The sequence below is a fragment of the Pseudocercospora fijiensis genome (assembly GCF_000340215.1).
Source record: "Pseudocercospora fijiensis CIRAD86 unplaced genomic scaffold MYCFIscaffold_7, whole genome shotgun sequence".
NCBI lineage: Eukaryota > Fungi > Ascomycota > Dothideomycetes > Mycosphaerellales > Mycosphaerellaceae > Pseudocercospora > Pseudocercospora fijiensis.
In genome coordinates this window covers 2,516,487-2,532,414 of record NW_006921538.1, presented here as the reverse complement: position 1 = coordinate 2,532,414, position 15,928 = coordinate 2,516,487, and the positions used below count along the sequence as shown (strand labels likewise).

The following is a 15,928-nucleotide window of genomic DNA, read 5'->3' as shown; positions in this document are numbered from 1 at the left end:
CCCATGGTTCGCAACACATGGCTCCCGGACGACTCCTCACTCCTACACCAACAACCCTCCATGTTACATCAGTCGCGATTCATGGGGTGTGAATAATCTTCTCACAGCTTCCCCTCTTCGTGCGTGGCTTTGCTGGCATCGGCTTGCGCGAAGCTTTTGAACGCCGTTGACATTTTTGTTGCTGCCCAATATGGCAAGCCAACCTAGAGTTCGACCGTCGCAAGTCACTAGGTCGCCTTAACGTTAGGTCGCTGCGATGTGAGAGTAAGAGTCGGTCCCGAGGCGTCCTGCCCGGTCGACTTCTTCACAAGTCGTCAGCTGGGGAAAGCCGAAAGTCAACTCACACCGGCTACGGAGTCAGCAAGAGCAATCAAACGAGACAGTACTGGGCTTGCGTTCGGTAGATCGGAAAACTCTGCGCCAGCGGAGTAGGGTTTCCGCCGTATCACATTGCGAGGGCGGCAAAGCGCATGTGAATCCATGCATGGACCTGCAGGGCATAGGGAAGTGAATGAAGAAGATGACTACGATCATGAGGCAATTATGCAACAAGCTCGATGCGTCCAGCGCCTTCATTCGATGCCCCCCTCTACGAATCACGGTCCGCAAAACGTGGTAATGATGCTATCACCAGCACACGGGCCCGTGTGAGCCGTTGATGATGTGCGTTAGCACCGCGGCCGGCCAGCCTGGGGACGCTCCCGTTGCCAGACCAATGATGTAGAGTATGGATCACGATCACCGGAGCCGACTCATCAGACTTCGAGAGACATCCGCGCGCAACAAGGAAGAAACCCGACCCTGGAGACCTCGCTCCCTCCCAGCGAATGACCACCGTAGAAATCCGGTCGTTGCTTTGGTCTGTGCCCTCTGGCTGCGGCATGGCTTGTGCTTGACCTCATTCGACTCGAACGAGAGCCGATCCGAGCAAATCAGTGACCGTCCCATTCGCCAACTTAGACGCAGCTTGGCAAGTTTACATGTCACATCCCTTCGATCTCATCGCTGGGTTTCTGACAAGGCATTGTTGTAGGCCAAGACCGCTCCATTTCGGATGCCTCTGCCCACAACCCATGCGACCTGTCGTGCGTCTGCAGCCCTTCCACCTTCTTGACCATGCTCACTTACACGTCAACAAAAGCCGTCCTACCATCTCGTTTGGCCCTCGCCTGCATCTCTTCCTGTCAAACAGTGCCTGGCTGAGTGCATAGGGCCCCATGCTATGGTTCGGATGGGACCTGTCAAGCCCGTGTAGCACACATTACAACGAACAGGGAGCGATCCAATGCAGGACGACATCCTCCTGAGCAGGCAAGGTCATCTACTGCGATGAACCCACGAGACTCGTTTCACCGAACATCGCCAGCGACTGGCCTCTTTGGTCTGTGTTGACTCACGCAGGTATCCACTCGCAGTGGACTGGCCAAGGGATCGATGGTTGCGCTTCCCCGTCGCGACGAGGTGCTTACGCGACGCAACACAGGATCTCATCATCAACGGTGACGGGAAATGACGACAGTCACGACGGCATTGACAGTTGACTGTCGCTGTTGTGGCTGATGTTCGAGTACTGACGACGCGCCCGACGTCGTTCACAGCCTCCGTTGACGGCATTGAGCATTTCATTGCTTCTCGGCCATGTCGGACGTGACAGCGGCGATACCGAACTGAGCCTGTAGGAACAACAGCGGCCATCATCAAGACCGATGGGTGTGTGTCCAACCGGCGGCAACAACACTTCGCAGTTGCTCACCCACACCTACGCTGCGTTCTTAACGACAACAGAGAACTGACCATACCACATAATATAGCATGACAGTCGACAGGACTTCAGATTCACCATCATCACGCGCCACATCGTTCCCACGACCCTGCCATGATCCAGAAGAAGGAGTCAGCAGTCCGTAGTCGAGCAGGAAACCTTGAAGACCGGTAGGCGATCACGCGCGCCCGGATTGTGTCGTCAAACAAAAGGGGAGCAGCGACACAGGTCGTCCTTTAAGTCACCGAGACTTCAGTCTGCTTCGCGATGCTTGCTATCGTTGCAAGCAGCTTGAGAGATACGGTTTGTCTTGTAGCTGTTGGCGTCAGTGTCGCCGTCAACACGGGCATTGGACAAAAGTCAGACCGCAAGAGCTTGCGCCTGAGACGGCCGTGTGGAAAGCTGTTCGTTGGGCCGGCGCGTCGTGGAGGAAGAGTGTCAGGCAGCTGCCCAAGACGCGGCTTGCATTCACATCTTCTGTCCACAGCATCGAAATGCAAGACAATGGCCCACTCACGCTCAGCCTGCCCTTCGTGCTGCCAACGACGACTTGGATGAAACGAGGCTCAGGGACTTTGTCATAATCGGTTGGCCTTCGAGGACAAAGAGCTGACGCCGATACTGGCGTGGCGTCTACACGTTGCTAGAGCTAGATATCAGCAAGCAGAACGTTAGGGCTGGGCGTTCTTTGCGCCTACCCACCATTCAGACTCAGAAGTGAGAGATGCTTCACGGCCAGAGTTACATCGCATCCCTCACTTCTCTGCCAACCTGAAGCAACAGCGCACGAGGGCAAGACGCTCCTGGAGGCCTCGTGCAGTCGCCTTGAAGTGGCCACCAGCGCGGAGAATGCGGCGATGACAGGTAGGTTATCCAGTATGACTGTTGACAAGGCGGCCCATGTGGTTTGTGCGCTTGCATGTGTTGTGGACCAAGACCAAATTTGCAGTCGAGCTGACGATCAATCTCTCTCACCAACGTGCATACTATCCTCTGATCCTTCCTGCACCGAAGGCTTTCTGAACCGCCCTTGCATCCAGCACCTATACATCTTCAACTTCCTCTGCCGATTCACCAACATCCTTCGATCCACTGCAAGCTTGACAATCTCAAAGCCAGCCGCAGTATGAGATTCCTCCTCGCTGCTACTACTCCACCCTTTGCCCGACCAGATCTCCCTCAACTCCTGCTCCTCAAAGAAGTATACCCTCGTGCCATCCCCTCGTACATAGAAATTTTCCCCCAAATATCTCCCCTTCTTGAATCGAACCTGTGCGAGGTCGCCTCGTCCATAGTCTCGGAACAGAATCTCTCCTCCAGGCTTCAGCAATTCGTATGCATTCGCCACGCCCTGCTCCCATTGATCCGGCGAAAGAGCCGAAAAGATGAAGATCATGACGATAACATCCACACTCCCTGCTTCCAGGCCAGGTGGTAGCTCCGTGCCCGCCGCATCCCAGACATCGGCTTGAAGTACAGCAGGCTGCTTCTGCTCCGTATAAGCCTCTTGAGATCTGATAACCTCAATCGCCTTCTTGCTGTAATCGCACGCATGCAATTTGAGCTCCGGGTTCCGATTTTGCGCCAAGACAGGGAACGCAGTATTTCCCGCTCCAGCGCCAACTTCCAGAACCGTGACCGGTCCATACTCTGCTTTGGTGACGTCTCCCAGGATCGGAAACTCCTGAACCAGCCATTTCCGATCTTTGAAGAAATTCGCGTTGTTGTTCGAGTAGAATTTATCCCACCACTTTTCCGGTTGCGCGTTGAAGCGCTTCTTGTCGAAATCTGAGACCTGATTCTCGCGTTGGAAGAGGGTTTGGTGCTCGATGAAGTCGTGGTATTGGGGGTCGACTTCGACGTGGTCCCAGGCGTTGTGAGCGAAAATGTCGTCGCCTTCTTCCAGAAACCTGGTGCCGAACTGGAAGGGATCCGTACGTTTTTGTGGGTTGGCTTGGGAATCTGTCGGAGGCTTTCGGACTGGTTCATATTTCGCGGGCACTCCATAGGCATCCTCTCCCTGCGGTGGTGTGGGCGGTGGCGTCTCTGGAACTGTCACGTACTGTCGCATATGCTCCATGCCCTTCGTCAGCTGTTGTTTGGGCTTTCTCTGCCGCACTGGCAGTTCCGTCTTCTCGTTTGTCTCTGCTGAGTCTGCCATGTTGCTCCCCGGTCGTTGTTGTCGATATCTTGGCGAGCAAAGTTGAGTCTCGAATTTGGACTTTCTTCACTTCGACGCTCGTGCCTGCAGATCGGAGGCTCCACAGCGGCCCGCATCTTGCATGTGGCCGCGCTAAAACTCCAGCTACGAAAATCTATGATGACATTGGTCCGAGGACATGAACACTGCCAGAGCTACTCCCGAGGCTTAATTTGGCGAACATGGATGCGAGGATATGGGAACAACAGTGACAAACTCATGATTGAGACCCCCGAGCCAAATCGCCAACATGAATACCCTCAGACCACTTTCACAAACCCTTCTCCGAACCTCTGCTAGACACACGACACTCCCATACCGAACCTCACATGTCGCCAATACTTCTCTCCGACCCACGAACCACGAACGACAACAAATCCGACCCTTCTTCGGCAGCGGAAGCAATCCGTTCGGCACCTCGAACCCATTCTCTCAAAACCAGACATTAACAGCCCAACGAACGCTACGATACCCCGCGAGCGTAATCTACAGCATAATCAGCGATGTGGCCTCGTACAGCCAGTTTCTACCATATTGTCATGGCTCCGTAGTGACGAAATACAGCAATCCGGCACCAGACGGAAAGAAATACCCAGAAGAAGCGAAGTTGATCATCGGGTTCAACGACACCATAAGCGAAGAGTTCACCAGTCGCGTATACTGCGTGCCCGAGCGCGTCGTCGAGGCCGTAAGCGGGAACATGGCATCGACATTGTCTGGCGATGACGTCGCACATCACAGTGCACGACCTGCTGTAGAAAACGACGCGGCGCGCAAAGATACGGTCATGGCGCATCTCCTCACGAGATGGACGTTGAAACCCTATCCATACAAGCCCCCGCCACCTTCCGCTATCCATGCGGATGCAGCGCATAGGAATGTGGAAGAGACGAATCCGGTGCAAGGGCAGGAGAAGACGGAGGTGAATCTTGCGGTCGAGTTCCAGTTCTCGAATCCTGTGTATGCGGCGCTGAGCTCGGCTGCTGCGCCGAAGGTTGCGGAGAAGATGATCCAGGCGTTTGAGGAGAGGGTTAAGGCTGTGATGGAGGGGCCTGGGCATGCGAGGGAGGAGAGGGAGGGTAAGAGATTTTAGATAGGGGGGTGTATATATATATGATGAGGTGGGAATGTAGATATAGATAAAAAAAAGGATGGACTTAGATACGGGGTTGAGAATCAGAAACTGCGATTGAAGTCACGAAAGCACTCTCTATCTCGTTCGTAAACAGGCTGTGGCACGGATTTGCTTCTTTTTACAACCTATAGAGGCATATTTCGACCTACGGAATCTTGTCTCAGCCGATAGCATGCGAGCACCCTTAAGCCAACTTCTGGGTCGTCTTTTCCGGTTGGTGTTCTGTCACGGGCGAACTCTTTCAAGACGATTTCTCGATCGCAGGAGCTGATAGCACAACAGGCTTGCAGTACATGACTGAGATGGGAGCTCGGTAAAACAACAGTATTAGCACACGAAGAAGCAACACATAATGCCGAAAACGCCACTGGTTTCGTTATTGGTCGCGTGCGCGCGCCGCTAACACTACAGTCTACTCCTCGCCCCTTCACCCAAGTACCCTTGCTGGATCTTAAGCACATCCACTGCCTCCCGAACCATATCCTCCAAGATCACACCAGCAGGCTTGATTTCTTTAATCACACCCGCTACCTGTCCCATCAAGAAGGGAGGATCGACATCAACGTCATTCTCCAAATCATGCGCCAAAGGCACGATACCTTGGTCGCAAAGTTTCTTGATTTCGTCCGGTCTGTCGATTTCCCAAGTCTTGAGGTAATCATTCATCCTCGCTCTCAAAGGCCGACCGCTGACTACCAGCGTTCTGACTGTATCCTCAAACTCCGCGGTCACGACAGCTTCCTTGTGAAGTTTACTGCAGCCCGCTTCTTCAGATGCTACGAATCTGGTTCCCACCCATACTCCCACTGCTCCGAAAGACAACATCGCTGCCAATGAACGGCCGTTGTAAATACCACCTGCAGCTACAACCAACGCCGGCTTGCCTGTCAGTGGGGATGTGTATTGTCGAGCAATGTCTACGACCGAAGGGATCAGAATCGATGTCGCGATGTCACCGGTATGACCACCTCCTTCACCTCCTTGTGCACAAACAATGTCGACCCCAGCTTTCAAAGCCTTATGAGCATGCTTCGGGTGTCCGACCATGTTCATCACAAGTATTCCAGCCTTGTGTAGTTTCTCAATAACATGTTTCGGCGGGACACCAACAGCCGACACGAACAAGCTTGCCTTCTCTTCAATCACGACATCGATCAATTCGTCTAGCTGTCCATGTGTGTAGTCATGATTCGTCTTCCTCGCCGAGCCGCCGATTTGTGGCAGTGCGAGGTCTACACCAAAGGGCAAGCTCTTGTCGCGAAGGTTCTCCTTGATTTCGTGGATGATCGTTCGCATTTGTTGGGGGGTGTAGCCTAGACCTCCGATGACGCCCAAACCGCCTGCATTTGATACTGCGGCTGCCAGAGGTCCAGAGGATGTGCGAGCCATGCCGGCGAGGATGACGGGATATTCGATCTTGAGGAGCTCGCATAGTGGTGTCTTGAGCGTTGGTCGGGCCATGTTGGCGGTATTTTGGGGGAGTAGATATCTGTACAAGTCTGGTTTTGTTGCTCAAGGAGTCTGCCAGTGGATTCTCCTTCTTGATCTTGAGTGTCCTATACTTGAAGGCATGGTGACAATTCCAAGACGAGTCGTGAAGGCATTAGCTCGGTTCCCTCAGCTGTTTTGTGCCGAAAGTCAAATGCGGAGAGAAGCTCACGGGCCGAGGCTTGCTTAGGTCATCAAAAGTCTGTGCGCCATGTGAAAAAGAGGTGTGAGTGAATGCTATCAATCCTCAACTTCATATTCTCTCAAAAATAATCGCCTGGCCAGATCTAGGCCTAGAATGCGACCCCTTATCCGGCCACAGTCAAGGAAAGTCTTTTCACTGCTTCAGCGTATTGATCAAGCACTTGCGCCGCGAAGTCGCGTTCCCTTTGCGTCCAACTCGCCAGATCACGTCTTTCCATTTCTCGAGCTTTCTGATCAGGACGCGGTCGAAAGCCTCCTAGATCCTTCAGGCAGTCTGCACGTACAGTGCACTCTTGCGCATCTGCATTTGGCACTCAAAGCCGGCTAGGCTGAAAAGCAAGACCAAGATGCGGAACAGGATATCAAAATGATCCAGATTAAGGCAGCTATCTCAGTAAGAAAAGTCGACATGACCACGTTAACTCACACAAGGAAACCCCCTCTTTCGTCAAGGAAGAATGTCCCAATCTTATTACCCCCGCTCAATCAAGATTCTAACCCAAAGAAAAAATCCCCTGCCATTACTCTCTCCCCCATCTCTTCCATACATCACCGCCCCTCCTCAACCTCCTCATCCAAGTGTTCAAAAAACCTACTCGGACAACTCGTCCTTTTCGAACGTCCCGCTCCATCATATAGTCACGGCCAACTGTCACGAAAAGTATTGCTAATGTTACTAACTCTCCTGCCACCGGGAGCCTCAATCGTAGTCTCAATCTCCGCAGGCACCAACATGCTATTCCTCTGCATCACGGCATTCTGGTATTTAAACCCGTGCACACTCTCCCTGATGCCGTCTTCCTGCGACTTGACGGTCTTGAGAGGAGGGATGAAAGGGGCAGCTGGGCTTGAGGCTGAGTGGGGACCTCCGTGCTTGCGGTGAGCGGGGTGGATGGTATGGTGAGTTGTTTTGATTGGGGTTGGGCCTGGTCGTGTAGGGGATTTGGAGCGGGAATGGAGGGATTGAAGTTGGGTTTGAGAGGGAGCTGGAATATTTTGGGATGGGGACTCGGAGCGTAGGGTGGGGACGGAAATATCGAAGTGCCGTCGGAGTTTTGAGGAGACGGGGACTTGGAGGCGGGCGGCTTCTTGGAGCGAGGCGTCGCTAGGTGGTTGAACGGACAACTTGACTACAGCTGGCTCTTCTGTGGAGGCGTTGTTTGGTGTCTCTGAGCGTAGGGCGTGGATCGCGACGCATTGAGCTTGATATTCTGCTGCTAGAGATCCGCTTTCGTTGGAGGAGCGGAAAGTTGTGTTGGTTTTATTGGTGTGGCCGCTATTCTCCCGAGTGAGAACCTGAGCGGGCATGTGAAGCTCGCCGGGATGCACGGTGGCGCTGAGGCCGGATTCGTCTTCCGTTGGGTAGCCTGAGGATTTGGGGAAGTTGACAGTGTCGACGTTCAATGCGCCACGTGTCAAGCGCCGTCGATCTTTCTCAGGAGGTGGTGGAAGAGAACGAGACTGGCTGGTGTCGATGGTCTCAACAACTGGGACTGCTGGGGAAGACTTCGGACTACAAGGCTCTTCTGAGATGTTGGACTGAATCGTCTTTATCGAAGCCTTCGATGGATTTCGCTGATGGATGTACGGAACCTTGAGCGCTTCCATGCTGATTCTCGGTCTCATACTGCATACGCACGTCAGTTAAGAGCGATGGAAGCGAACTATGTTCTAGATGTGGCAACTCACTCACTGCACAAGCTCGTAGATCTCTAATTTGGAGTCGGAATCGAGGCCCAGCTGTAAGGCCCGTCAGTACTCAGGCTCCCATTTCATCCGCATAATGCACTGACATCGTCCGGTGTCTCCATGTTCTTGACCCATTTGCCCTTCCAAAACACCTTTAGACGGGCCACTTCCTTTGGTGGTTCGCAATCCTTGGCGTAGGCTTCCAACAAGTTCTGAAAGTAATCGCCTCTCATCATTGTCATCCACTTGATGCTCTCCACTCCCTTCAGACAGACTCTGACTTCTTCATTTGGTCTTGAAGGTAAAATCTTGTCCCTGCCCTTCTTGCGCTTGGTATTACTCGTCATAATTTTGGCGGCATTGGCGGCTGGGATGGTGCCGCGATCTCGTTCAGCAGGTAATGCGGCACGGATCTCCCCAGATGATTTCAGCTCGCCCAGGCGATCTTCCGGTGCGTGAGAATTGCGAAACGTTTCGCCTCTTCTGAGCTCTCTGTGCTCTTTCTGTCGTTCTTGCTGAGCATCATGGGCTGATTCGAGAAGCGGCAAGATGATGGAGTCGAGGTCTCTATGCCAAGGATACTCAACCTCGACCTCAGTCGTACCCTACGTTGACCTCAGCATATCGCTCCTATCACACTGGCTTCTTCCATAGCATACCCAGGTCCCAATTGGAAGATCGAACTTTAGCTTAGTCGGCTCGCACATGTTGATCTCTTTTGCGAGCGACAAGCAACGAGGGACTTTACGTAATTGTGAAATGGTGACGGCCGACACTTGTAAACAGGTTGAGGAGAAGCTCGAAGCGATAAGGTGTAGACGGCGCGGATGATGTTTCCACTATATAATGGGGGCTAGATGATCCGATCACAAGAGCTGTATGGATCATATCAGGAACGGCAGTTCACGACTGATGCAGCCTTTGCGTGGTGTTGCCGTTGGTGTGATTTTCCTTCAGCACGCCATTGGTGGCAGATGCATAGAGTTCTTTTCACAACCTTGATATGAAGCACGTGGCTCCGAAAGGTCCAAGTCTTGCAATCTCGTTCTTCCAGGAAGTGGTATAAAAATATACATAGATGAAATACGACCAAAGGCCGAGTTCCGATCGATATTCTTTCCCCTTCAGCTCTCGTGAACACTGAGGATCTTTGAGGTGCAGAAACTCAGAGCCCGGCCGGAGAGAGTGAGATTGGTTCGCGAGAAGTGCTTTTCAACTTTATGGCGATCTGTACGAATGGCAACGTGGGTGAGCGTGGCCGGATACCCAAATTAGAACCATTGACAAGGCTATAACCATGACCTTGCTGTCGTTCCTCAGCCAGCATGAGCTATGCTCCAGATTCTGCCGTCATCCGAGACCGGGCTCAATGCTGAGGCTCCGGAAATTGATGATATCGCAGAAGCTGACGGGGAAGGAGACATTGTTTTTCGACGGTAGTGAGTGTTGTGAAAGATGGAAGGGAGTTGGGAAAGAAAGAAAGAAAGGAATGGCGGAGGACAGCAACAGCACGATCTGGCCGGGCCGCGCGGGCGAGGACCCCAATGCGGAGGCCCGCACTTTTCGGAGAGACAGAGACAGATCGCATCATTCGCATGACACCTGATCCCGACCAGCGTCGTGCAAGGTACCAGTGATAACCAATGCGCACTGACAGACAGCCTGAACCGCACCTGGAAACACGGCCACGGCCCACCGGCAACGAGCACCTCATGCGACGAGGCTGAGCGCAATTTCTGAGCGCGCAGACAGTCCGGGCATGGTTCATGGTCGAGTCACGGCGACATGTATCGCGCATCCGACCCGCGCTTTCGACGAAGGCTCAACGACATCACCCAGACCCTCGAGTCGGCCAATGAGTCTGCTCAGAGCGGCATATACATCTTCGGCCAGAACTATGTCAAGCCTTGCTTCCAGAGCATCGCATCGTGCTTCACGTCCTGCGTAGATGCATCTTGTCCCGCGCTCAACGTCAGCCAACGTGATCGGCTGCGACGACAACGGGGTCGAGGCCGGTCGCGAGGCCGTGCAGAGCTTAGCTTTGATTTCTATGACGACTGGGACGATGATGATAATGATGCTCTGCTAGGCTGGGGCAATGACGAATTCGACAGACTTGTTGGCGCAGGTGGGAGTGCACCGAGCTATGGCACAGTGTCCGCCCAGCCGGGAAGGCAGAGAGGCATGTCATATCCCAAAAGTAGGCGGAAAAGTGCTGCCGCCCTAGGCGAAGAAGATCCGACAGTGATCCCTGGAAGCTCGAGCTTCTGGAGAAGAATGTTTGGAGGAAAGAGCATGCGTTATAAGCCAAGCGCCGCAGATCTACAAGAACACCCGGGCGCTCGAAAAACACGGGCACGGGATCTCACCGAAGGCGAGAGGCTTCTAGAAGAAGACGAAGAGCTGTTTGGTGGAAGAGGTAAAGGTCGGGCACGTAGCGGTACTCAGGGCAGCAGAGATACCACGGGCAGCTACAGTAGTAGAGGAGATATCTTCCCTTCGGACGAAGAAGACGATGCGATCCCGCTAGACGACGAATTCGCCATGGTGCTGGAGCGAAGAACGACCTTCTCCGGACCAGATACAGAAAGCAGTTCTGGCAAGACGGGTATTGCGAAAAGAGGAAAGAGACCTTCGGCTGGGTCTCGGGCATCCACGCGACGGACCTTCTCCTCGCAAAGCACTCGCAGTGAGACTGGAAGCGGGAGAAGGAAAAGGCGAAGCACAAGGAGTAGCATTTCGCACACACCAACTTCCGAAGCACGCGTTGGCGGCACGGAAGATGTCTCGCACATGCAAGGCTCGACGACATCTTTGGCGGATCTGAAACGTCAGGAAGCGCAGATGGCACAAGAAGAGGAAGAAGACATCGAGAGGAGACGACAGACAGCACAGAGAATAGCAGCTGAACGCGGACTCGTCGGAGAGGATCTCTCGAGCAAAGAGGCAACGCCGCGAAGCACGACGCCTGCTCCAATTCCTGAGGAGCCAAGTCAATTGCCCACGCCTCTTCCGACAGATGATGAGGACGATGTCTCTCGGCAGGAACAAGAGATGGCCGCTTCGAATCAAGGTGACAGACCGGCATGGTGAATGATACTTTGATCGATTTATTTGCGGGTTTAGCGAGGCGTAGGGAGGGTAAGCGTTGCTCCATTGCGGCATACAGTACGAGCAGACGCATTTATGAAGCCATGGGTGGCTACGAAAATCCATGTAATGATAGCAAATCGGGTTGGACGTGAATTGGAATCGCGACAGAATTTTGATTATCTGCCTTCACGCTCTTCTCCAGGACGATGCGCTGCTTAGCAAAGAACTGGGCGATAACGGACCGCTGCACCTCATACAGTACAGCGCGGTGAGGTGCAGACATGCAGATCTAGCCTGCGGTCGACTTGAGTCGTGTGCGGCGTTGAGCAAGGCAAACTAGGAAGTGTTGTGGACCACTATCGCGTTCCAAGACTGGTGTCAGGACCAAAGAGGTTACACGTGATTGGCATGTGACCAGGCTCGAGTGAAGCCAGGGTCTTGATGCCTCAGGCAGGGCTTGGCGCTTGGCGTTGGGCCAACTGGCCTGCCTTCCTCCCTCTCCTCTTAGATCTCTATCGAATACTATACTGATTTACTACTACCCTATCTACCTGCTGATATAACCCTTCTTATACAGTATTCGATCCACCCTTTAAGGGCAGCAGCTAGATAGTTCTTATTTCAAGCTTTTAGCAGTATAGCTACGAATAAGACTAATCTAACTATATTGCGCCCGAAGAACGGGACCTATACGTACCATCCTATCGAAACAACCGTACCAATTATCAAGCAAGGCCTTCTATACGGCCTATTACACTAAGTTAAGCATACTAAGCCGATATCTACTAATTCCGCTATATCCGTATCTTAGGGGCTAATAATACATTATTAGTGTCGCCCCTTATAATAGCCGGTTTATTACGAAACAACAACCGTGCTGCCGCTAGCAGCGCTAGCAACGACAACGCTAGTAGCACAGTTCCCGCTAAAGTGCCTACTAAAGTGCCTCCTACTAAAGAGCCTACCGGAGAGCCTATTAAAGAAGAACCTACAATTCTAGGTAACGACCTAGAATTACCTGTCGACGACATTCTTAACAATATTGTCAACCGTCGATATAGCTAGCTAGCCTTTAGTCCCTAACCAGTAGCGAGACTTTAAGAAGCTACCTAAAACAGGCTTACTGCCTTGCGTTAAGAACAATAGCTAAAGGATAATCTTCTCGAGATTCGCCGCCTCTAGGAATCTCTAACAACTACTACTAAGCCAATAGTAGGACCTTCTTTACTACCTGTCTAAAAGAAGGACGCTAAACTTAAGGACTATACCGTATTTAATAGCTCTAGTCGAAAGCAGTATAACGACTACATTCGTAACTATAAACTTAACTAGCGCAATGCACTAAGAGCGCTACTAGACGACTATTCCTTAGTCGTATACGCTATACAGTACATTAATAGCGACCTAAAGCGTATATAGGATAACTATTTCGACTCCCTTAATAACTAGACTACTGTTTAGTAGCAAACCTACAAAACTATTATACTAGACACCCTTAGAAACCCTATACTAAGGCAACAACACGCTTAGGACCTATATCTTCGAGCTAAACAGAAGACTAATCAATCGGCTCGCTTATTTGAAGCCTATTTAAAAACCCTTAAAGACGACCTTCCGCCTAAGACTAATTCTATATAGATCTCCGAGATACGCCTAAAACTCAGATAGGAGCTTATCCTCGAATTAGACCGTCGCCGTGTGTTCGAACAAGCTAATCTAACACGTATTCAATTCATAGTCGAAGTGGAAACAGCCGAACGGGCTGTTTAGCTCTAATAACGACTAGAATCGAGGATTCGACTAGCTAGTACTAACCGTAGCAACCGTAGCCGCGGAGGAAACCAAGGTTCCTACTAGGACAACAATGCTAACAATAGGAACAGTAACGATCGTAGAAGAGGCTATAGCCGCCGGCTATATAGAGGAGGCCGCGACAGGGGCCGTAGAAGGGGCTCGTATCCCTACAATACTAACCGCTCGACTAATAATAGCAGCAACAATAGCTATAGCAACAATCTCCCGACCGGATTAAAGTGCTTTAATTGTAACAGCACTAGCTATCTACTAGGCCAATGCGACAAACCTAAGGACTAGGCCCGAATTAACCGTACTTCCGCTAAGTATAGGAAACACCTTTTAGCCGCTAATGCTACCCTAGTCGGCTCTTTTAATTAGTCGAAAAAAGAATAAGCGCCGCACTAACTGTTGGCCTTGTACGGCGTAAGACTATCGACATTGTACTAGCTATAACACGCTCCTGCCTTGTATAGGACACGAAGGGCACTACCTATTAAACCAAGGTTATACTAGATCTAGGAAATTCAGTTAGCGCCCTTATTAGCTATCGCCTAGCTAAGCAATTAGACCTTCGACAACTGCCGAAGACTAACCTGCTAACCCTTGCTTGGTTTAATAACGCTCGGCACTTAACCTATAGGGCCTACTATATTCCTATAGCTCTAAAGGACGACCTCGGAAATGAGCGCCTACTAGATTTCACTGCCTACGCAGTAGACATAGACAGCCTCCTATCCGATATTGTTATTAGTAACCCTGTTCTTAAGTACTACGCTATAGCTATAGACCTAGGCCTCTAGAAGTAGCGATTTAGAATCGCTAGGAAAGAGGATATTAAATACATTAATGTTAGCGAGTGTCCTAATGATATTAGGGTCCTGTTTATTAGCAACCTAACACCTGCCTTAGCTAATCCGACTGCCGACCTGCTCGGTAGTAATAACGATAAACCAGTGCCCCCTAATAGCATAGATCCTAAACAACTTAGGCGCATACTAGAACCCATTCGAGAGACCTACATTAATATATTCAAACACCACTTAGCATCGACATTGCCTATGTTTAAAGAGACGGATTATAAGATTGATATTATAGAGGGCAAAGAGGTTCCTTTTAGCCCCCTCTATAACCTTAGTAAGCGAGAGCTTGCTATACTGCGTAAGTACCTAGAGGAAAACCTAGCTAATAGTCGCATTCGGTATAGTAATAGCCCTGCTAGTGCACTAATCCTGTTTGTTCTAAAGAAGGATAGTAGCCTGCGGTTATACGTTGATTACCGTAGACTTAATACTATTACTATTAAAGACCGCTATCCACTTCCGCTTATTAATAAGACCCTCGATCGCCTTTCTAGTGCCTACTACTATACTATATTGGACATTAAGGACGCCTATTACCGCATCTGTATTCGTAAGGGCGATAAATAGAAGACAGCCTTCCGCACTCGCTATAGCTACTTCGAGTACTTAGTTATGCTATTCGGGCTAGCTAATGCCCCTATAACATTCTAATCCTACATCAATCGAGCCCTTTTAGGCCTATTAGACTATCTCTATATAGTTTACCTAGATAACATCCTAGTTTATATACATTCACCTAATATTGCAGAATACTAGGCCGTAGTACGTAAGGTCCTCGACCGCCTACGAGCCTATAGCCTATATTACAAACCTTCTAAATGCACCTTTGCTACTAAAGAGGTGTTATTCCTTAGCTTCCTCGTATTAACTAAGGGTGTTAAGGCTAATCCTAATCGGATTAAAACTATTACTAAATAGCCTGTTCCTACGTCTATTAAGGAACTTTAATCGTTCCTCGGCTTCGCTAATTTCTACCGCCGCTTTATTAAGGGCTATTTACGGTATGTAATGCCCCTAACTAAGCTCACCAAAACTAAGGCCAACCCGTCTAGAGAGTTCAAATAGACTAATAAGACACAAGCCGCTTTTAACGGCCTAAAGCAACGCTTTACTAAAGTGCCCCTATTGCACTATTTCGTGCTAAGCAAGCAGATCCGAATTGAGACTAACGCTTTACAGTTCGCTATATCGGCTATTATGTTACAGCAATTAGATAATAACTATTACTAGTACCCGATTGGCTTCTTTTTACGAAAGATAATCGATATAGAACGTCGATATAAGACCTACGAGCAAGAGCTCTTAGCAATCGTAGAAGCCTTTAAGCATTAGCGCTACTATCTCGATAGTGCTTAGCATACAATTTAGGTCTATATAGACTATAACAACCTCCGTAGCATTACTAAGGTTACTAGGGTTATAGGTCGACAGGCTAGATAGGCCGTCTACCTCGCCGGGTTTGATTTTAATATATTATATCGGCTAGGCGTAAGCAACCCTGCTAATAGCCTATCGAGGCGACCTAATTACGATAGCGAGACCTAATATATTAATTCTTTGTTTCTAACCCTATAGTATAAGATTGCTATAGCCCGTATTGTTAATAAGCAAGCGTAGGATAAGCGGACTTCCGGACCCCGCGGCGACAACAAATACTATAGCGGAGTTGTCGTTCTTCTAGTGCACGTTAAGAAGGACGT

The 15,928-nt window shown here is 50.6% G+C and overlaps 5 protein-coding genes across 5 annotated transcripts; 2 read left to right on the top strand and 3 right to left on the bottom strand.

Annotated features, from left to right (window-relative positions):
• Positions 1-2,765: 2,765 nt before the first annotated feature.
• MYCFIDRAFT_15074 (uncharacterized protein) lies at positions 2,766-3,725 on the bottom strand (the record flags this gene model as incomplete). Its single annotated transcript, XM_007930547.1, has 1 exon — positions 2,766-3,725. A coding segment is annotated over one exon (960 nt), but the record flags the coding sequence as incomplete, so codon positions are not given.
• A 1,726-nt stretch (positions 3,726-5,451) lies between these two features.
• Positions 5,452-6,641, bottom strand: MYCFIDRAFT_212026 (uncharacterized protein). The gene has a single exon (XM_007931102.1). It carries the CDS (start codon positions 6,556-6,558, stop codon positions 5,503-5,505), a length of 1,056 nt encoding a protein of 351 aa, XP_007929293.1. The 5' UTR covers positions 6,559-6,641; the 3' UTR covers positions 5,452-5,502.
• Positions 6,642-7,138: 497 nt separating this feature from the next.
• Positions 7,139-9,185, bottom strand: MYCFIDRAFT_216178 (uncharacterized protein; the record flags this gene model as incomplete). The annotated part of the gene is made up of 4 exons (XM_007931101.1): positions 7,139-8,416; positions 8,483-8,529; positions 8,583-9,083; positions 9,138-9,185. 4 exons carry the CDS (start codon positions 9,183-9,185, stop codon positions 7,429-7,431), a joined length of 1,584 nt encoding a protein of 527 aa, XP_007929292.1. The 3' UTR covers positions 7,139-7,428.
• A 150-nt stretch (positions 9,186-9,335) lies between these two features.
• MYCFIDRAFT_177270 (uncharacterized protein) lies at positions 9,336-10,218 on the top strand (the record flags this gene model as incomplete). Its single annotated transcript, XM_007931100.1, has 9 exons — positions 9,336-9,403; positions 9,436-9,445; positions 9,488-9,509; positions 9,533-9,611; positions 9,640-9,663; positions 9,685-9,726; positions 9,754-9,903; positions 9,941-10,111; positions 10,140-10,218. 9 exons carry the CDS (start codon positions 9,336-9,338, stop codon positions 10,216-10,218), a joined length of 645 nt encoding a protein of 214 aa, XP_007929291.1.
• A 45-nt stretch (positions 10,219-10,263) lies between these two features.
• On the top strand, positions 10,264-11,571 carry MYCFIDRAFT_198573 (uncharacterized protein; the record flags this gene model as incomplete). The annotated part of the gene is made up of 1 exon (XM_007931099.1): positions 10,264-11,571. The coding sequence occupies one exon, from the start codon at positions 10,264-10,266 to the stop codon at positions 11,569-11,571; it is 1,308 nt and encodes a 435-aa protein (XP_007929290.1).
• Positions 11,572-15,928: the final 4,357 nt, after the last annotated feature.

Bases quoted from the DNA above. Each gene is read 5' to 3' on its own strand.
- MYCFIDRAFT_212026 (XM_007931102.1), bottom strand. From the start codon at position 6,558: ATGGCCCGACCAACGCTCAAGACACCACTATGCGAGCTCCTCAAGATC.